The sequence below is a fragment of the Eutrema salsugineum genome, unplaced genomic scaffold (genome assembly GCF_000478725.1).
Source record: "Eutrema salsugineum unplaced genomic scaffold, Eutsalg1_0 scaffold_11, whole genome shotgun sequence".
NCBI lineage: Eukaryota > Viridiplantae > Streptophyta > Magnoliopsida > Brassicales > Brassicaceae > Eutrema > Eutrema salsugineum.
This window is the reverse complement of record NW_006256901.1, coordinates 2,952,588-2,975,129: the sequence shown is the minus strand read 5'-3', so window position 1 is coordinate 2,975,129 and position 22,542 is coordinate 2,952,588. Positions and strand designations below refer to the sequence as shown.

The 22,542-nt window shown below is 37.5% G+C and overlaps 2 protein-coding genes across 2 annotated transcripts; both read left to right on the top strand.

Annotated features, from left to right (window-relative positions):
• Positions 1–2,113: 2,113 nt before the first annotated feature.
• LOC112089693 (ATP-dependent DNA helicase PIF1-like) lies at positions 2,114–11,763 on the top strand. Its single transcript, XM_024160443.1, has 5 exons — positions 2,114–2,216; positions 2,372–3,079; positions 3,159–3,211; positions 5,958–5,961; positions 11,264–11,763. The coding sequence occupies exons 1-5, from the start codon at positions 2,114–2,116 to the stop codon at positions 11,761–11,763; spliced, it is 1,368 nt and encodes a 455-aa protein (XP_024016211.1).
• An 8,355-nt stretch (positions 11,764–20,118) lies between these two features.
• Positions 20,119–21,774, top strand: LOC112089692. Its single transcript, XM_024160442.1, has 2 exons — positions 20,119–20,401; positions 20,504–21,774. The coding sequence occupies exons 1-2, from the start codon at positions 20,119–20,121 to the stop codon at positions 21,772–21,774; spliced, it is 1,554 nt and encodes a 517-aa protein (XP_024016210.1).
• Positions 21,775–22,542: the final 768 nt, after the last annotated feature.

Sequence of the window (22,542 nt, the reverse complement as noted above, 5' to 3'; positions counted from 1 at the left end):
CAGGTACGATGTATACTATATATCCAATTTGATATCGTTTTGTGTTTATTAAGTTCTGCTTTCTTATTTATATTGGTTGGTAACTTATCTATAATTATGTTTTGTATGTGAAAATACACGTAGAAGTGTTAGTCCAAACGTGTTGCCTTTCCATCTTCCTGAATCGGAGATTGTGATGACTGATGAAGGCGAAAATTATGACAAGTTAAAGAAAATTGTTGATGAAGGTGACACTGATCTTTCTGACAAGGGTAAACGTATTATTATACCTTCTTCTTACACTGGTAGTACAAGGTATATAGTGCAACATTATCTAGATGCGATGACTACTTGCCAGCATTTTGGTTTTCCAGATCTTTTCATAACTTTTACGTGTAATCCCAAAAGGTCTGAGATTACCAGGCACCTAAAAAGACATAACTTGAAGTAAGAGGATAGGCCAGATATATGTACGCGAGTGTTCAAGATGAAACTAGATGATCTCATGCACAGACTCACCAAAAAAAATGTGTTAGGTGTCGTAAAAGCCGGTATGTTTTATTAAACTAAGTATCTTATTTTGTTTAGCAAAATATTTTCCATACCACTGCTAGATGATCATGCTAACTAATCTTTCAAAAACTAAAAATTATTCGTTGCAGCGATCTACACGATTGAGTTTCAAAAACGGGAACTACCTCATGCACACATCGTTCTTGTTTTAGAGGCTGGTCACAAGCTACCAACAGGTGATGACATTGATAAGATAATATGTGCTGAAATTCCTGACAAGGATATTGATCCAGCGCGGTATGAGATAGTAGGAGATGTCATGATGCATGGGCCATGTGGTGCTTTGAATAAAGATAGTGTTTGCATGGTTGAAGGAAAATGTACAAAGTATTTTCCAAAACCATTCAGTCCGATCACTAAAATAGATGATGTTGGATATCCCATATGCAGGCGACGTAATGATGAGAAAGTTATCGTTAAAAAGGGTATTGAATGTGATAATGGATTTGTGGTTCTTTATAATAGGAGCCTCACACTGCTTTATAGGGCTCACATCAACGTCGAATGGTGTGTACAGTCTCGATCAGTAAAGTATCTATTCGAATATATTCATAAAGGTGCTGACTACATCCGTGCAACTATCAAGAATGATAATTAAAAAAAATGAGATTAAGAAACACTTCAACTGTAGGTATGTTTTAAACATTTTGTTCACATCTTTTATATCTTTGAAATTCCAATCTTCCATTATTTAATAATGTCTTTCTATATAGGTATGTAGCGCCTTCGGAGTCTACGTGGAGAATTTTTGGTAATCGTACTCACCATCGCACGGTTTCTGTAGTTAAACTACCCTTTCATTTACCGAACCAACAAATGGTCATATACAACGATGATGATCCAGGTGACGAGATATTAATCGTGTCTCAGTTGGTACGTCAAAATTTATTGCTTAGATAGAGTGCAACAAGAAATATGAACTGGCGAGGACATTAACTTATGCGCAACTTCCTACAAGATTTGTATGGAATGGACCAAAGAGGATATGGACGCCACAGTCAAGGAGAATTGCTCTTGGTAAAATTACGTATGTACCCATTGGGGCAGTGAAGCGTATTATTTAAGGCTTGTGCTTAATTTAGTCAAAGGACCACGTAGTTTTGACGATATAAAAACGGTCAATAAAGTTCTACATTCTTCGTTCAAAGACGCTTGCTATGCGTATGGATTATTGAATGATGACAAAGAATATATTGAAGCCATCAATGAGGCGAGATTGTGGATTTCTGCCAATTATATCCGTCGTCTTTTTGTAATCATACTCACTACTCATAGTATATCCATTCCTTCTAGATTTTGGGATGCAACATGGCAGGTATTATCAGATGACATCATATATAATTACAGAAAGACTGCCAGGGATCAAAGTAAGTCGTATAGTTATTATTTACGTTGTTGTTATTATATATCTTTAAGATATTGATAGCTAATTTATCTTTTGTAAATTTTTTGAAATTGTGTAGCTGTTAGTCTATCTCATGAGCAAGTTAAAGACTTTTCTCTGGTCGAAATAGAACTTCTTTTACGTGTAAGTGGGAGATCTTTAAAAGAATTCACACCTATGCCGTTTCTGAAGATATTACTCTGGAGTCACGTGATAATCCTCTTATTCGGGATGAGAGGAATTACAATCTCGAAACTCTTAGAGTTAGAAATGAGCAGATGTTAGGCACTGTAACCAGCGAACAGAGAATTGTTTATGATGAGATCCTATAAGCAGTAAATAAGAACAACGGAGGTATGTTCTTTGTTTATGGTTCTGGAGGTACTGGTAAAACTTATTTGTGGAGTCTATTATGATCTGCTCTATATTCCCAAGGTGATGTTGTTCTTAAGGTTGCATCGAGCAGGATTGCTGCATTGCTATTAGAAGGAGGCCGAACTGCGCATTCAAGATTTGCAATCCCTATCGTGGTTAATAAGTTTACCTTCTGTTCAATCAAGAAGGAGTCGAATCTTGCCGACCTGATAAGGATTGCTAAACTCATTATATGGGATGAGGCGTTGATGATGAGTAAAGACTGTTTCGAGACTCTAGATAGAACGATGCATGATATATTAGAAGTTGATAAGCCCTTTGGTGACAAGGTCATTGTTTTGGGAGGGGATTTCAGGCAAATATTTCCAGTGATTCCAAATGCTGGGAAGACAAAGATACTTATGGCCACTTTGAATTCATCACCTCTGTGGTACAAATGTAGAGTGTTGAGACTTACACAGAACATGCGACTTATAGCTGGAGATAATAGCCGTGCGATGCTTGAACGAGCTGCCTTTACAAAGTGGATCTTAGACATTGGTGATGGAACGATAAATGATGATGGAAGTGGTGAAGCCGTGATTGATATTCCTGATGATCTGTTGATTAAAGACTGTAAAGATCCTATAAAAATGATCGTCAAAGAAATTTATGGGAGTTCGTTTTCGAAAGAGACTGATCCTAAATTTTTTCAAGACCGTGCCATACTGAGTCCAAGAAACGATGATGTAGAGACGATAAATGATTACATGCTTTCAAAGTTGTCGGGTATGTTTATTTTTTTTAGTTCCTCTTAACTTATTTGTTTAAACTTATATAATACAATGACTTTTTTTGTATATAACAGGTGTTGAAAGGACCTATCTTAGTTGTGATAGCATTGATACGGCTGAAGAAGTTGTCAATTACAATGATGCATCTGAAGTACCATCAGAGAGTGTAGCCAGTAAGAATAAATGTGGTTTCAACAATATGATTTATCCCGAGCACTACAAGAAAACAATCATTTTCCAACGGTCCATTGCGACGGTTTTTAAATCATCGCAAATTTATAACGATTTTACGACGATCTAACGTCTAATTTAAAAACCGTCGTATAAAAAAATCGTCGTAAACTCGACGTACAATTTACGACGAATTACGACGATTATACATCGATAACGAGAGATTTGCTAGTAAATGTAAAACCGTCGTAAATTCGTCGCAAAATTACGACGAATATACGACGACTACATTTCGATGTACATATTACGACGATTTTACGTCGAAAAAGGAGTTAGGTGAAAAATATTTAAAACATGTTTACCTAACAATTGTAGATGAAAAACTTTATCGCAAAATCATCGTAAACTCGTCGTAATATTATTGTTGAATGTAAAACCGTCGTAAAAAGTCGTCGTAAAAGCGTTGTAAAGCCCGAAATTTTCCTATAAATAGATCTTCATTCCTTCATTCAATCACAACACATCATCATTCAAACATAAGAGCATCTTCATCTTGGAGACCCATTGTAGGTCTCTTAAATTTTAGTATAGTGTTGTAAATCCTTATATATTGGGTTGTCCATTGCCGGAAACCCGAATTAAGAGTTATATTACTTTGAAAAAAAGAAGTAATAATATTATAAGGTTAATTTACTCTATTCACGTGGCTAGACGTGACACAAGAGACCATCTTCTTTATTGTCTAATCAATAAAAAGAGATAGTATTGTGAGTTTATTTTCAAGATGTCTATATACGAGCTTAGAAGTTGGATGTATATGCGTAAAGATTCAGATGGGGCGTTGACAGAAGAGTTCAAGAACGGGTTAGAAATATTTATGTATCAGGCTACAAATATGGAGAGAACGAAAGATAGTGGGAAGATGTTTTGTCCTTGTTTGAAATGCAAGAATACGAGGTATACACTAACCAAAACCGTGTGGACGCATTTATTAAATAGAGGGTTTATGCCGCAATATTTTGTTTGGTATCTACATGGAGAAGGATATGGCAGTAATACTGGGAATGCTGGTAGTAGTAGTAATTATCAAAGTCATGTTGATATTGATGAATCGAATTATGGTCATCAGCCTAATCAGTATCAATATGACCAAAGTGTAGATCATGATAGGATGCACGAAATGGTGACTGATGCATTTCATGAAACGCATACGGGTAATACTGTTGAGGAACCTAATGTAGATGCCAAACGATTTTATGATTTGTTAGACAATACTAATCAGCCAATCTACGAAGGATGTAGAGAAGGCTTGTCTAAATTATCGTTGGCAGCTAGGATGATGTCAATTAAAACAGATCATAACCTGGCTGAGGTTTGCATGGATGATTGGGCTGATCTTCTGAAGGAGTATCTACCGGAGGATAACTTGGCAGCGGGAACATACTATGAAATTCAGAAGTTGATTTTTAGTCTTGGTCTACCTTCTGAGATGATAGATGTATGTGTTGACAATTGTATGATTTTTTGGAAAGATGATGATCAGCTGGAGGAATGTCGATTTTGCCAAAAACCAAGATACAGGCCGCAAACTGGTGGGCGTAAAAGGATACCGTACCAACGTATGTGGTATCTCCCTATAACTGATAGGTTAAAACGGCTTTATCAATCTGAAAGGACAGCTGCATCAATGAGATGGCATGCGGAACATACAAAAGTAGATGGAGAAGTTGTTCATCCATCAGATGCAAAGGCATGGAAACACTTCAATATGGTATACCCAGATTTTGCTAAGTTCAAACGGAATGTCTATCTTGGTCTGTGCACTGATGGTTTTAGTCCATTTGGTATGTCTGGTAGACAATATTCATTATGGCCAGTAATCCTAACTCCTTATAACCTTCCTCCAGATTTGTGCATGCAAAGGGAATTTCTTTTCCTAAGTATTTTGGTTCCATGTCCAAATCATCCGAAGCGAGCTCTCGATGTATTTCATCAGCCACTCATACATGAGTTGAATCAGTTATGGTATAATGGCGGTCGTACATATGACTGTTCTACGAGGAAAAATTTTACTATGCGGGCTGTGCTAATGTGGACAATAAGCGATTTCCCCGCTTATGGTATGCTATCAGGATGGACTACACATGGGAGGCTATCTTGTCCTTATTCTCTTCATCGAACTGATGCGTTTCAGCTAAAACATGGTAGAAAAACTTGTTGGTTTGATTGTCACCGGAGGTTTTTACCGGATAACCATCTATATCGGAGGAACAAAAGGTTATTTATGAAGAACAAAAGTGTACATGTCCCTCCACCCGTTAATTTAACAGGAGCTGATATACAGGCGCAAATCGATCATTGGAGGGCAGAAGAAACAATAACTCGTGGGGGAAACTGGCACACTCCTGCAAATATGCCTGAAGGTTATGGAGTTCATCATAATTGGCACAAGAAAAATATCTTTTGGCAACTACCTTATTGGAAAGATCATCTGCTCAGACACAATCTTGATGTCATGCACATTGAAAAAAACTTTTTTGATAACATCATGCATACAGTTATGAACGTAGCGGGAAGAACAAAAGACAATGGTAAGTCAAGATTGGACTTGCCTGATTTATGCAACAGAAGTGAGTTGCATCTACTGAGAAACGGGAAAGCACCAGTTCCAGTATTTCGGTTGAGTGCAGATCAAAAGTCAGCATTGTTCATATGGGTTTCTTCTTACGTTAAATTTCCTGATGGGTATGTCTCTAATCTTTCCAAATCTGTTGAGAAGGAGGTAAAGTTTGCTGGGATGAAAAGCCATGACTGCCATGTGTTTATGCAACGATTATTTCCATTTGCATTTGCTGAACTCTTGCCCAAAAACGTCCATGAAGCTATTGGAGGCATTGGTGCTTTCTTTCGGGATCTTAGTACACGAACATTATCAGTTGATGTAATATCACAACTGGCATTGAATATTCCAATCTTGTTGTGCAATTTGGAAAAGATCTTCCCACCATCATTTTTTGATGTTATGGAACATCTTCCTGTTCATCTCCCACACGAAGCAGATCTCGGTGGACCCGTTCAGTACAGGTGGATGTATCCGTTCGAGCGTTTCATGAAGCATCTTAAAGGTAAAGCCAAAAACCTAGCTAAAGTGGAAGGCTCAATTGTGGCGGGAAGCTTGACGCAAGAGACTTCACACTTCACTTCATACTATTTTGCGCCGAAAGTACGAACACGCAAAAGAGCTACTCGTCGATATGATGATGGAGGAGTTGGCCATACATATGCCGTTAAAGGTGTACCTGACATATTCTCGCCGATCGGACGTCTTAGTGGAAAACTAAAAGATGTTTGGTGGTCCAATGAAAAAGATTATCACAGTGCACATACGTATATCCTGTTAAATTGTGAAGAATTGTCATCGTATAAAAGGTACATGTTTAATTAATAATATCTTTATATGAGTTGTCAGTATTAATAACTATTTGTTGTTTTTCTCAGCACATTTGTTGATGAGGTTAAAGAATGCATATCTGGGGTTTCTGAAACTGAATTCAATGATCGTAAAGATCAACACTATGCCCAGTGGTTAAAAGAGCAAGTACGTATAAAATTTTAATTAAAAGACTACTTTAATTTGCTATATATCGAAATCAAGAAATAAAAGCGGAATTTTTTTCTTATTAGGTGGACCCGAATGATCCGGATGAATTTCCAACATGGTTCCATGAGTTACTACTAGGTCCGATGGCAAAAATAACTACAGCCTCAATGTATTTCACTCGGGGCTATGTTTTTCACACATACCGTCACGGTGCAAAGCGGGCGACAACTAACTATGGAGTTTGTGTGAGGGGTGAAATCGATTTTTATGGAGTTGTGCAAGAAATAATTGAAGTAGAGTATCCTGGATTGTTAAGGCTGAAAACTGTTCTCTTCAAATGTGATTGGTTTGATCCAACTGTTGGACGAGGGGTACGTCTAAACAAGTTTGGAGTTGTTGACGTGAACAAATCACGACGGTACAACAGGTTTGAGCCATTTATATTAGCTTCTCAAGCAGAACAGGTAACGTTTCTGCCATACCCTCGAGTTCGATCAACAGAAATTTCATGGTTTGCAGTAGTTAAAGTGGCTCCGAGGGGCAAGATTGTAGGGGTTGAGGATGTTCCACTTCAACAGGACACTTGCGTAGATCTGTCTGAACCAGATGTTGATGAGGAGATTTTCTTAATAAACCCTCAGAACAGGCAAGTTGAAGATCTTCCCGATGATACAGAAGAAGAAGGTGATGATGAGTTTGCTGAAACCGATGATGACGATTTGGCGGAAGACGAGGACGGTGATGGTGATGAAGTAATAGAGGAAGATGAATCTGATTGAGTTTCATGCATTGTATTTAGTGAATGTTTGTTATTATGTAATTTGTAACTTTGTTTGTTTGATTTTACGACGGTTTTACGACAGTTTTTCTAAACCCTAAACCCTAAGTCTAGGTTTTAAGCCCTGAATGAATAGGATTTCAACATTACGACGTCTTTACGACGAACCATCGTAATATCGTCGTAAAGTTACGACGATTTTACGACGCGTACACTATTTCGTTGTAAAATTGTCGTAATGTTGAAATCCAAGAATTTGAATCTTTTATATCTTATTGGTTGTAAGGTATTTCACAAATGTTTTTGATTGGTTATCTTATTTTATATGAAATGCTATCAATCTGATCAAAATCAAAAATTTGAAAAAAAACATATATATTTACAAGTTCATGCTTGTTTTCGTAAATGTTAAGTGAAAGGTTATATATTAGATTACGGAATTTCAATTTTTACTATCTCATGTCATAAATCCATCATACATGCAAAGTTGTAAACCTTTTGTTATATGTTAGGATACAATAACCTTTGCATTGTTCTTTATGCAATATCCCATTTATAAGATTTAGGGTTTACTCACTTTTTTAAAAAACATCGTAAAACCGTCGTAATATAATCGTAAAGGTACGACGGTTTTACGACGATTAAACCCAAAACCATCGTAAAACCGTCGTAACGTTTGCACCGGATAGGCTCTTGATCCTAGGTACGAGGTTATGAATGTTTAGACGTTACGACGATTTTACGACGGTTTTGGGTTTAGTCGTCGTAAACCGTCGTAACGGTCAATGCTCCCATCACGACACGTGTCATGTCATGCAGTGGACCGACTGTTATACAACCGAATCGTCGTAAAACCGTCGTAATGTTACGACGATTTTACGACGATCAGAAAATCTATATAAGGGACGCGAGATTTCTTCCTTCGTCGCTCATTCCTCTCTTCCCTCTCTCTCTCTAGAAATCTCTCTATCTCTCTAGAAATCTACCTCTCCCTTCTCTCCCTACTCTCCAGCCAATTAATTTGTAAGTATTTTTGTTAAATTAATTTCATTACATATTATTTTAGATTTAGGTTCGGAATTTAGATTTAGGTTCGGAATTTAGATTTAGGTTTCGGAATTTAGTTAGGCCCGGATTTTGGTAATTTAAATAAATATTTGAAAAATTAGTAACTAATTTTATAAATATTTTGTAGGTTCTGTCGATATGGCTCCTCGAGCTAAGAGATTTCACTACCGACAGCTCGTCGATTCTGACGGTACGGCCCCGTCTACCTCGGCGACCGGATCAGCCATCCTGGAGTCCTCGGGAACACAACGGACGGTTTCCCAACCGGTCGTTGTTCCGCAGCCGGCACCGCCTCCACCACCACCAGCCGAACCAGCGGCTCCCACACAGGCCGATCCTGAGGCTGATCCGATCCCGCCTGTACCGTATGCCCAGTTTACGGTACAGGATCTTCTGGCGCAACCCGGTCGTGAGACCATGAACAAACTCGACCCGGATCGAGCCCCGGACACCTTTTGGTACATAATTTGTTTCCTACAATATTTATTCTTATAAATTTGATATTAATTTACTTTTTCTCTTTCCATTTGACTAGGTTTACGACCGATAATACAGTCGGTCGTAACGTTGCGGATATCATCAAGGGATTTTTCGTACAACCTCATACCAGCTGGAAGAAGCTGGATCAGGCCACACTTGACACTTGGTTCAAGTGTTTTTCGGTAAGTAATTTACCATTTCTTTTAATTGTAATTTTAAATTTTAACTTTTTACAATAATTACTAACTTCTTTTTTTTTCCTAGCAAAACTGGCATTGGGAAACATCCGCACACGGACGTGTGGAGACGGTCTTCAAGGAGAAGGTCAAATTCCGCCTCAACAACACCGTTTCCGACTGGAAACGGAAGTGGGAGGTTGACGGCGACAAGGCCAAGCCGGCGCCTATGGCCAATACCGTCTGACGGGGCCTTGTCCAGTACTGGTTGGATCCGCACAACCAGACTACGGCCGCCAAGTGTTCCGGATCTAGGTAAGTAGTTAATTTCAATAATATTAACATTATTTTTTTCTTATAATAGATTTTAATGAAAATATTTTTCAGGAACGCTATTGACGATGCGGACGTCCCGCACACTTCCGGCCATATTCCTTTTGCTGGAAGACGGCTTATGATGGTAAGTAAATTTAAATTACTAATTTTTTTGTTTTCAAATAATTAACTCTTATTTCTCGATATTAATTAATTTTTTCATTTTGATTTTGTAAGTCGAAAATAACGGAGGAGAACTTCCTCCGATGACGAAGGTTTTCGCCGAGACGCATAAGAAACGTAACGGCGAATTCACGGATCTTCGGGCGGAGGAGATCTACAACGCCGCCTGTGCGGCGATCGAGGAGCGACAGACGCAGCTGACTCAGCAGGCGCGTCAAATGTCTCCCGGAGGTAGCTCGGTCCAAACGACCCCGGCGTTGACGGTGGCGGAGATGGACCAGATCTTCGAAGAGGTAAATTTAATTACTATATTTAATTAATGTAACTTTAGTTTTAAATTAAATTTCTAACCATAATGTTTTTAAAATATTTGTAGGTTGCCCCAAAGAAAAAGGGGCGGGTATTAGGGATGGGGTCATCCGTGATACCCCGAGAGCTACGGCGACCGGTCACGTTCGGGTCCCGGATCCGGTTATCCGCCAGGAGATCGACCAGATGCGGACCCGGTACGAGACGAGGATCGACCAGCTCTACGGTCTCTTCGAGATCATGGGAGCCAACAACCCGGTACTCATGACACAGTTGGACAAGCTGCGGGCTGATGGAGTTGTCGGATCATCTGCCGCCGGGTCATCCACTAGGACGCAACCGCCGGTGCAGATAGACGAGGAGATGTTCCGATCTCTCGGGGTTGAGCCTCTTAGAGCCGGAGATCAGGCGCCGGCGGAAGCATCAAACCGAAGACCCGGCAAGGAACACGTCCAAGACAATGGGGAGGAGGCCGGTGACGGGATCGACGGGATCGACGATTTAGATTTAGATTTAGATTTAGATCTGTAGGGTTTTTATGTAAATTACAATTAATTTTAATTTCAAATTTTAATAAATTTTAAATTGTAAATTATTTTTTTTAATTTAAATTTTAATTCGAATTTTTTTTTTTAATTTTCAATTATATTAAACGTCGTATAATCGTCGTAATAGCTTTATTAAAACCGTCGTACATTCGTCGTAAATATTACGATGAATTTACGACTAAAATGTACGACGACAAATACGACGATTATACGTCCGTGCTTTACGACGATTTTACGACGAAATGATTAAATACTTTATGATTGATTTACGACGATTTATGCGTCGTACATTCTACGACGATCTTACGTCGACCATTAACGACCACTTAACGACGGTCCAGGCGAAGACCAAGTCGACGCAATTCGATGTAAATTCGTCGTAAACTGTACGACGCATTTACGACGATTTTGTTTCCCTCGATGTTACGACGAAACGAAACCGCCGTATATTATACGACGATTTTGAAATCGTCGGTAGTCCGTCGTAATAGCCCTATTACGACGAAATAACAACCATTTCGGCCGTTGTAAAATGATGTTTTTCTTGTAGTGGAGGAGTTTTTAAATAGTATCAAGATGTCTGCTTTCCCTAATCATGTCATGAAGTTGAGAGAGGGTACTCCTGTAATGCTTCTAAGAAATATTGACTCTAAGAATGGGTTGTGTAATGGTACAATACTCATCATTACTAAGATGGCTAATTATGTTCTCCAGGCTCAGATAATACCAGATAGCAAGGTTGGTGAGAAAGTACTCATTCCTAGGATATTCCTCTCTCCTTCGGAGATGAAACTTCCTTTCAGGATGAGACGCAAGCAGTTTCCTATCACATTAGCTTTTGCAATGATTATAAACAAAAGCCAAGGACAAACACTCGAAAAGGTTGGTTTGTATCTTCCAAGGCCGGTATTTACTCATGGGCAACTCTATGTCGCTGTGTCAAGGGTTACATCCAGAGAAGGTTTAAAGATATTGATCACCGATAAAGACAACAAACCACAAAGCAAAACATTGAATGTCGTCTACAAGGAGGTTTTTGACAAGATATGATAGTTCTTTTTACTATGTTTTGCTTTGTGGTTTGTTGTCTCTATGGATCTCGAAATATGTTAGTTCTTTTTACTATATTATAATTACGTTCGGTTTTATAGGTTTTACTAATAGATTTGATGTTTTTCGATTTTTCACTAAGTTGGATCTGATGTAATTCGTTTTCAAAATTTCTCTAAATTAGACCTGAAATAATTCATATATCATGTATTAAGTTTAGATTATCTATTATCGTAAATGGGTTTGTAAAGCCCATATATTACATTATGTTTTAGGTTTACACCAAAAGAATATTACTAATGGATATGGGTATCGACTATTATTTTTATTGAACCCAAATATTGTATATAAATTGGAAGTTGTATAGATACTCGGTTTTATTAATCTGATTCGTTTTTTTCATATATATATATTACTCCACCATGTACAATTAAGCAGCTTTCTTAATGTTTTATTTTATTAATGGTTTGATCTCTAACGTTTAACTATAGTCGGATATTCCAATGACAAACTCAATTCGATAATATATTTTAACGAAACTTTAATTATAGCATATTATTGGACATCTATTGACATTTCATGTGATGAACATTGTCACGTAGTTATAAATATTGAGAATGCTCCAAAACCAAATTATCAATGTCATCGAAATAAACTTAATAGTTTTTGTAAAATTAAACCAAGTACATACTGTCTATAAAGTGATCATTGCAAACAGGAAAAAAAAAACATGAAAATTGATATGGTTCTTGATTAAACTCCAGACCTCCTCTTTTTACTTTCCTTCTCCTCTCCCTTCAAGCACGTTCACAAACAATCCAATTTAAATTTTTGTAAAATTATATAACTTTAAACTAACTCTATATTATATTTAAATATGAATTATTTCTAAAACATAGAGTTCAATGGGCAATCAATAACAAAATATAATGACTCAATAACATAGATTTTAGACAATTTTTCATTATTAATCTAAATATATTTCTGATTACGTACCCATTCGGCGGTATCTATGTGTCGAATTTCTGTCTCCACAAAACCGCAACGCATGCACTTCAACCCTATCTCCAGATCTAGAATCAGATCGTGTTTTCATTTTTTGCAACTTTCTTGGGATGTCTCATTAGATGGGTTGCCTTTGTCATCCTCCATAAATAGAATATACAGATTTTACAATTCATTGTGTAAGACATGATTAAAATAAACTTTAGTGAAGAGGATATATTATCTGAGGAGTATTCTGTTTGGCTTTCTGATTTGATGCGATGAGTAAGTGTAATTGTTCCCATAATTCTTCTTGCTCGATCTCGGAATCTGTTGGTGAAGGTGGTGACTTATGTTCCACGACACCGAATCTCATTACCAATGGTGGGGGATTGATGATCAACGAGCCATTTTCATCGAATTTTTTTTTATTTGTGTTCGCCATGTTCTTATGAATGCTCTCACAAACGATAAGGCTACTTATAAAATATTTTAAAGTTTTTTGAAAAAATACCTCAAGTGAGTATTTATAAGGTGTGCAATAATAATCAATTTTCTCATTTTTCAATTTTTTTTATGGGGAAGATTATGCGACTTTATGTTTGCACCTAACCGTTTGACTTTCCAGATTTCCTGTTTCATATAATTTTAAGGAAAATTTCCCAAGTAGATACATAAAGTTATAACATATGTCTACATAAATGTCATTTTTGTTATGATGTTGTATGAATATATCATTTCCTAAAATATTGAAACATAAAATTGTCCAAATAACATAAGCTATAGAGAGAAATCATATTATTTTATGGAAAGTGTTGTAATTTAACAAAGTTGTATATTTAGTTAAATAGTATATTTACTTATTGAGGTTGCGTGTATCTTTGGTGAAACTTAAAACATGGAATATATTCTCTCTGACACGTGAAACGAACAAATTGATCAATATCGATATGGAAATGTATTGACATAAATTAGTGGGATTGTTGTTGGTTTTGACAATAAGGGGCTTTAAATGGTAACTGTTCAAAAAAATTTTTTTAATAATTCAAACGAAAATAAATTTATAAGAAAGAATAACTGCCTATTCAACTGCATTGTCTGTCCTTTTCATCTTTAACACACTTTCTCATACTTCGTCACTTTTAGTTTTCCTCTTTATAAATCTCATTCAGAGTTCTCGATCAAAAAAAAAGAAAAAAAAAAGGTTTCTAAAATGTCCGATGTTGTCGATGTTGCATGTTTGGATTCTTACAAAAAAGGGTGGTTAATATCTGTCAAGGTGGTCAGGCTCTGGAAACATTCAACATTCTTCGGAAATACTATCGAGATGGTTCTATCTGATATCAAAGTATATGTCTTTTTTTGAAGTTTTTCTTTTATGTTTTCTATTTATTATTCACTGATTATTTTTGGCTGTGTTATTTTTCTAGGGTACTCGGATCGCTGCAACCATTATGCCAAACGAGTTTCCCACTCGCTAGAAAGAAATCAAACAGGGACACTAGATTCGGATTTTCAACTTTAATGTTAAAGAAGCAACTGGATCAATGCTTACAACGATCAAAAAACATCGTTTGCAGTTATCTTTTGTCACTATTATCACTCCTATTCGAACGAGGTTGTACAATTTGTATCTCCACTGCTTCCGATTTTATGATATTGTAGATCGAGCCATTCCTTTTGACTATCTGATTGGTAAGAATTTCATATTTAACTTTTATAAGAATTAATCAAATTTATCGGTTTGCATGATAATTTCTAAACATATATGTTAAGTTTTATAATAGATTTAAATTCAATTTATTATTTTGTTTATTATCAGACGTTATGGAAACTATTGTGAATATGTGTCCACTCTGCAATGCAAGTAATGATGCTTATGAAAAGAATCTCGCTTATCTCCGATTTGAGATAGTAGATGCACGGTATTACGAATCATGTCCATTGTTTTATATGTAAAGGACTGTTAACATATAAAGTCTTTACCAAATATTTCATTTTTGTATTATTTTTCCTTGTGGCAGAAGAGAAGGCCGGTTAACATGTTACGCCCGTGGTTTTCTAGCAATAAATGTCCATGATGTATATATATCAGAGAAACACATGTGAATCGGTTGTCTGGGTGTTAAGGTTCTGGAAGATGACAAATGGCCAAGGTATATATACATTTTCTCATATATGTCTTAAAATCTGAATGTTGAATAAAAATTTTGTCTATTATTGTTTAGGTATCGATAAAAAGTCTGTGGTTCTCCGATCTAATCATCTATGCTCAGATTTTTTGTACAATCATGTCGATGCAGAAGTTGATGCATTTAGAGTGACGTGAGTATTTAAAATTTTGGATTCTATATATTGTGGTTTAAATGTTTATTAAAACGTTTCGAGAGCATCGACTGTTTGACGTTATTTGTAGACCTCCTCTATTATGTCTCTCTCACTGTTTCTTCTTTGTATTCTCAAACTCATTACTTAATAATTTTATGCCAACTTTTAAAACTAAGATCAGTGATTTTTATTTAATACTTTCTTATTGTTTATATATTAATTTTGTGTTTTATTATCAAACTATATTTTATGTACTATATGTGTTTTATATTAGCTCATATTGTTAGGTTGGATGTCAGACTATGTCATTTTTATAAGATTTTTGTGGCTTCTGTTATGGAAAATATTTTGATTATTTTTGGTATAGTCAGAGTAATTGCCTAAAGTAAACATACTAGAAATCAGGATAATTGCCTAATGTAAACATTTTAGGAAACATATATATACGACTATTTGTCACAGGAAAATTTACTGACTGTCGTCATAAATTTTCAATAGACTTCTAACTATAATTGTCTTTTCCAAGAGCTCATAAAAAACTTTAATGTTCGTGATAGTAAAGATATTCTACGATATGGACCTAATCGTATTTAGTCTTTATGGTTGTTCACAAAAATCAAAATCAGTAATATTTTTGTAGAAATTTAGATTCGTTTAATGTTTAGATGTTTATTTGCTTATATATCTGGTATACCTATATCAATAATATTAAGTCATGATTGATTAATGGGTCCACTATATCTATATTTTTAGATACCTTAATAACCAATTTATATTCAGATATCGAAATAATAATAAAAAAAACTAATACAATCATGAATTCTTTTATTTAACAATGATTTATCGGTATGAAAACATATATATACACATATGTTTTATCTTCGAATTAAAACAAATTTTTAAATTATATAGAAAGAAGATATACATATATAGATTGTGTTTTGTTATATTTTTAAAAAATTATAAAGTTATAGATAATTTGTTTTTAGTGGTTGCGATCATATTGTATTTATATTTAATATATATGTATATATATATATAACGGATAATGAAAATCGTTTTAAAAGACTCGGTTCAAGTAAATGGTTTCTTATGAATCGTCATCATTACGCATAATCATATTTTTAAAAACGTTACGTATATATATATATATAGATGATCTGATAAAGACTCGATGCAACAGAACATAACTACTTTCTGATATTTTATTCTCTCTAAACTTCTGACAAACATGAGTAGTTATAATTTGGTTCATGAGATGAATGGATGGAGAGATGACTGGAGGATTGTGGTTAAAGTTTTGAAAAAGTGGAGCATGGTCTTGGCTTTGGCTTCATTATGACCGACGAGAACGTTAGTTTTATTATAAACTAAACTTTGTAGTATTAAGTCTCTGGTTCTGTATATTTCTTTATTGGTTCTATAATTTTTATATTTTTTCTTATATTGTAGGGATGCCGAATTCAGGAAATTGTTCAAAATCAGATGTTCGAGTATTTCGAACGAGTTTGCCATGAAGGTCACTGGATTATGTTATCTCGGTTTAGTCTCAACCGATTGTTCAGGAATGATTGCGATAAGATAACTAGACACGGTTTTATGATTACTTGACTGACGACACAAAGGTTTCATGTATAATACCAATATCTAATAAGGCATTCGTCAGTTTCGTACAATTTTCACAAATTATCAATAATCCTTCCGCTCATGAATATCTTATTGGTTAGTATAACTATATATTGTTTTTTTGTTTTTTTTATTTTTAAAAAATTTGCTGTAGTGTTACTGATATGTGTGTTTATTCAGATTTAATTGTACTTGACATTGTAAGAGATCTCATACCAGTTGTGCAGACATATGGAAAAATTGTCCTGACAATGAGTAAGCGCATTCTTTTAATTTTTTTACTATCTATGGCTATGATAATTTAGTTTTACAATAACTCTATTATGTAATTTGAAGGGATAATACATTGGAATGTATCGTACATGACTCATTAGCATCTGACATAAAGAAACAATGCATAGGATATGATGGTCCATTTGACGTTTGCGTTTTAACCGATTGGTGTGTTACGAGAACTGGAGGTATACCCTTCAATTTGATATAACTCTAAATAATTTGAATTTATAGGTAGCATCATGCGTATTGATTCTTTTTTACTATAAGAATTGACTATCCAAAATCACAAAGAAGAAGGTCTTTCGCGTTTCATAACTGCTCCTGCAATGGATGAAGTTTCTGAATTTCGGGCAAAGTAAGATAATTATTGTGACATTAACCCTACTCTCTTAATACAGTTTTTTCTGTGGTACTATATAGTTTACATATATTCTTAAATATTAATTTTATGATTTGGGTGAAGATACGGAACGAAGTGCATGGAAACAGTTCTCTTTTTTAGATATATATTAGCTATAATTTATATTTTTATTATTATCTTTGTTATCGTTTTTTTTTTGGTTGTTGATTTTATCATGTTCTACTAAACACTATGTTTTATAAATAATATGATTTTATAGCATCTACGAAAGAAAAAAATAAAAATATAGAAACAGTTGTTATGCTTGTATAGTTATGCTTGTATTTTGGTGAGAAATTTCTAGGCTATACCCAATAGATGCATTATGATTGGTTATGATATAGGAGTATGGTTTCTGAGAATTTTGAGTTCCCTATGATTTCAGTTAAAGGCTTCTTCTAAGCTTAGATCTTGCTTTGTTTGAGGACAAACAAAGGTTTAAGTCTGAGAGAGTTGATAACACCTTATTTTGACCACTTTTGTGGATCGATTTTAAATGCTTTTCAAATGATTTTTATTTCTTTTAAGTTTTTTTACTGTTATTTTCTAGTATTTGTAGTTCCAAGACTCTTTTCAGGTAATTAAGGCAAAATGTGTGCATTTTGAAGCAAAAGACCATTTTGGATAAATTCGGACCATCAGAAGTTTCACATCCTATGAAGACTTTTCCACCGTCAGATCATCCCCAAAATCGGACATAATATAGAAGAGAAAACTAGCTTTCAAATGCAATTGGTTTGAAGACAATCCAATGGTTAGATCTCTAGATATCCTTGATGCACTAAATGCACGTTCTGCAGTCTCGCGAAGGAAGCAAGCGCACAATGAAGATTCAACCTCAAGGACCAATCCCCGCGGGTCCAGGAGTGATGTGGACATCGATCCTACCGACCCATCAAGCATCGAGAGACACATGCCGGAGGTCCAAGACGGGGCCATGACTCGGTCTAAGATCAAACCGATGAGGAATAGATACAAGAAGGCACTACACGTCTTCATAAACTCACTAGACCCAAACGACCCCCTGTTACCAGACCTACAAGTCGTACACGGCTTAAACGACCTATGCGGCCAAATCGGGCCCGAGAACATGACTCAAGGAGAAGACACACCAGACCATCGATTCTCACACGGCCAATGTGACATCTCTCGACCAACTTTTGATTTAAAAGCTAACAGTCCGAGCAGAATTTCGTTTACAGGCTTAAAAATTGAAGAATTCAGAGATAGCCCAAAAATAGCCGATGCGCGAGAACTTTTGGCTGATGCGCGAGAACTTTTAGCCGAGAAAATAAAGCTTCAACGGCTAGACCACCATGACGACAAAATCGACCGTACTGGAGCTGACATTCCTCGACCAAAATCATCCCCTGAAACCAACGCACGAGACAGAATTGAATTCGAACGAGCCGAACAAGAGATTGACGATGCCACACTCGTTTTAGCCGAGAAATGCCATGCAACACAGGCCGAGCCACCAGACGACCTAGAACTGACCAACAAAGGTAATTTCTCTCGACCAAGTGCATATTATAAGACTAATGCACGTGGAATTCTAGCAGGCGAACGAACAGAATTGGAGTTGCTTCATAACATACCAAGTGGACGCGATAACGAGCTAACCGAGGCCGAGCGACTAGCCATACAAGAAACAACGGTCATGGAGCTTAAGGAACATGAAGATCAAGATTCTCCGGGACTAGAAGACGCCTCAAGCGACCCAAGCCACGGCAGGCCAAGGCTGGACACTTCAACAAACAACAAGGCCACACACGACACCAAACGAGCCGCGCCACCCCAAGGTAAGTGTTTCAATTATTTTATTGTGCTTGCAGGAGGAACCTACATCGCCAGCGACTAAGTGTCAGAGTTAAACGACTCAAGTCGTGTAGTTTAAGTCTTTTATTTCAAACTTTCCATTTCTGTAATAAATGAAACGATGAGCTTTGTCTCTTAGACTAGGTTTTGTTTCTTTGAGTTTTATTTACTTAGTCCTGTCGTTTTGAGTCCAGAGTCGAACCCTAGAAGGTTCAAGCTGAAGAACCAGTTTATAAGGTTCCTTTGCAGCATTGTAGTCGGCAGACTTTTTCCCCATATCAATAAAATATCGAACTTTCTTCAAAGTTTACCCGAGAAGTGATTTCTCTTTGTTCTTAGTTTGTTTGTGCGATTCAAGCAAGCTTTGAGCCTTCACCGTATCAGAGACTCATCATCCCTCTGTGTAGTGAACTCACGCCGCCATCACATCCCGTTTAGATCCCACACGAGAGGGCGACCCCCTGCGTGTCAGATCATTCCATCTTCGATCATCAACCGAGCTAAGGAGAGGGCGACCGCCTGTCTTAGTTCCCACCGGTTCTTACATTATTTTGGTATCAGAGCCGAAATTCCTGCTTCGGTTTTTCTTACCCTTATCCTTCATTATTTTCTCTTTCGCTTTCACTAGGTTGTTTAGGTCCGTTGAACTTTGATTAGAAAAAAAAATATATATATATAGTTAGGGTTTGTTAGTTAAGCGTTATTTGCTTCCGATTATTAAGTACTCAAAAAAAAAAAAAGGTTATAGTCAACATAGTTTTAATTTCATATCCTTGCATACCCGCTTTCATTAAGAACTAGAAAAAGAACAAAAGAATTTTACTAGAGTCTCATTTCCTTAACGTTATCTACTCACCTCACACTTAATACTTTGACAAGTTATTGTTTTTGGTGAGTTTACAAGGCACTGTGTTTGTAAAACCATGGGAGACAACGGTGAGAATACCAACAACGCCGCACCAGCTCAGGCAAACGGTCAGCAACACCATGAGCTCATGGCAATGCTTGCCACCATGAGAGAGGAGCTGCGAGACACTCGTGAACAAGTCGCGCGTCTCGAACAACGGCAACCGAGGGCTCCCAACGCAGAACTTCCACCAGCTCGGAGGAACATGCGAGCCCACCGAGACCATCGCCCTGAGGACTCGGAGACGGATAGCATGCCGGAACTAGAGGAGGATCAACCTCCTGATCCATTACACCGGCGTCACTAGAGGAGACAAGACCCTTTGCTCAGAAACAGGCCAAGAGAGCAAGAGCGTAGGGAAGTTAACAATGACGTGAAACTAACTCCTCCCACTTTTGCAGGCAAATCAAACCCTGAGGTCTATTTAGACTGGGAGAGGCGCTTGGAGTATATCATCGAGTGTTACGGCTATGGAGAGCTCAAGAAGGTCGCGTTAGCTGCGGCTCAACTCACCGACAATGCATTGGCATGGTGGGATCGCACCGTGGCCGAGAGGAGGCGACAAGTCTTTGGCCCAATTCAAATGTGGCACGACATGAAATACCTACGGCGGTTGAGGTATGTGCCCGAACATTATCATAGGGACTTACAGAAACGTTTTCGTAAGTTGACACAGGGAGCAAGGAGCGTTGAGGAGTATTTCGAAGAGTTCGAAAAACTCATGAACTCCTTGGAGTTAGAAGAGTCCGAGGAGGCTCTCATGGCCCAGTTCGTCGATGGTCTTCGAGAAAAAATAGCTCGGAAGGTGGAGCGAGTTAAGTATAGTGGCCTGCATGAGCTATTTCATCTCTCGGTGCAAGTGGAGCAACAAATCAAGAGAAAGTCATCTCTCTCAAACCGAGGCCGAAACAATCAGCCTTGGCAAGCCAGCACCAGCAAACCCCTCGACAAAGGCAAAGCTATAGAGATCAAATCTCGATTCAAGGGAAAATCCACCGAGCCTCCAAAGCCCAACAAGCCGGAACAAGGTAAGTTCCAAAACACTAGTCAAGCTAGAACCCGAGACATTGTTTGTTTCAAATGTCAGGACAGAGGACACTATCAGCGAGACTGTCCCAACCAACGGGTCATGATCGTTACCCCAAGTGGTTATGAGTCCCAAGATGAAGCCGAGATAGAGGTAAACAGTGAGGAGGAAGATGTGGAGTACCCCGACACTGGAGAATATCTACTGGTGACTCGGAGGGTTCTAAGCGTTCAAGTGCAACCTGAGGAGACAGTCCAACGAGAAAACTTGTTCCACACGCGATGTACAATCAAGAACAAGGTATGTAATCTAGTTATTGACGGTGGATCTTGTACTAACGTGGCTAGCAAGTTCATGGTGGACAGATTAGGTCTTGAAAAGACAAAGCACCCACGGCCCTACAAGCTACAATGGCTTAATGATGCCACAGAGCTCAAGGTAACCGAGCAAGTCACCGTACCGTTCAGCATTGGTAAATACCGAGATGAAGTGCTATGTGATGTGGTGCCTATGCAAGCCGGACATTTGTTACTAGGCCGGCCTTGGCAGTTTGACAAAGCTACCCTACACAATGGCCGAACTAACTACTATAGCTTCACACACATGGACCGTAAGTTTAACTTAGCACCCTTAAGTCCATCTTAAGTTCACGAGCTTCAAAGTAAGATGGCTCAAGAGTCTAAGTCCTCTAAGTCTAGCTTATATATTACATATGGAGGATTAAACCGTGCTTTAAGTGCCAATGGCACTATGTTACTAATGCTTTATAAAGAATGTCTAAGCGCAGAATCAACAGATATGGAGATTCCACCACAGGTCAGCGCCCTATTAGACAGGTACAAAGACATGTTCCCTGAAGAGATCCCCCCTGGTCTCCCACCTCTGCGAGGCATAGAGCATCAAATCGATCTTGTTCCCGGATCGGCGCTTCCCAACAAGGCCGCATATCGCATGAACCCGCAAGAAACGAAGGAATTGGAGAGACAAGTGCAAGAACTCATGGACAAAGGGTACATCAGGGAGTCACTTAGCCCCTGTGCTGTCCCTGTTCTACTGGTCCCCAAGAAAGATGGCAGCTGGAGGATGTGTGTTGATTGTCGGGCTATCAACAACATAACCATCAAGTATCGCCATCCGATCCCACGATTAGACGACCTGCTTGACGAGTTGGGTGGAGCCACTATCTTCTCCAAGATAGATTTAAAAAGTGGATATCACCAAGTGAGGATGAAAGAAGGAGATGAGTGGAAGACGGCCTTCAAAACCAAGCAAGGCCTATACGAATGGTTGGTGATGCCATTCGGCCTCACAAACACACCGAGCACCTTTATGAGGCTCATGAACCAGGTTCTACGGTCTTATATTAGTAAATTTGTTGTTGTCTACTTTGACGATATACTCATTTACAGTAAA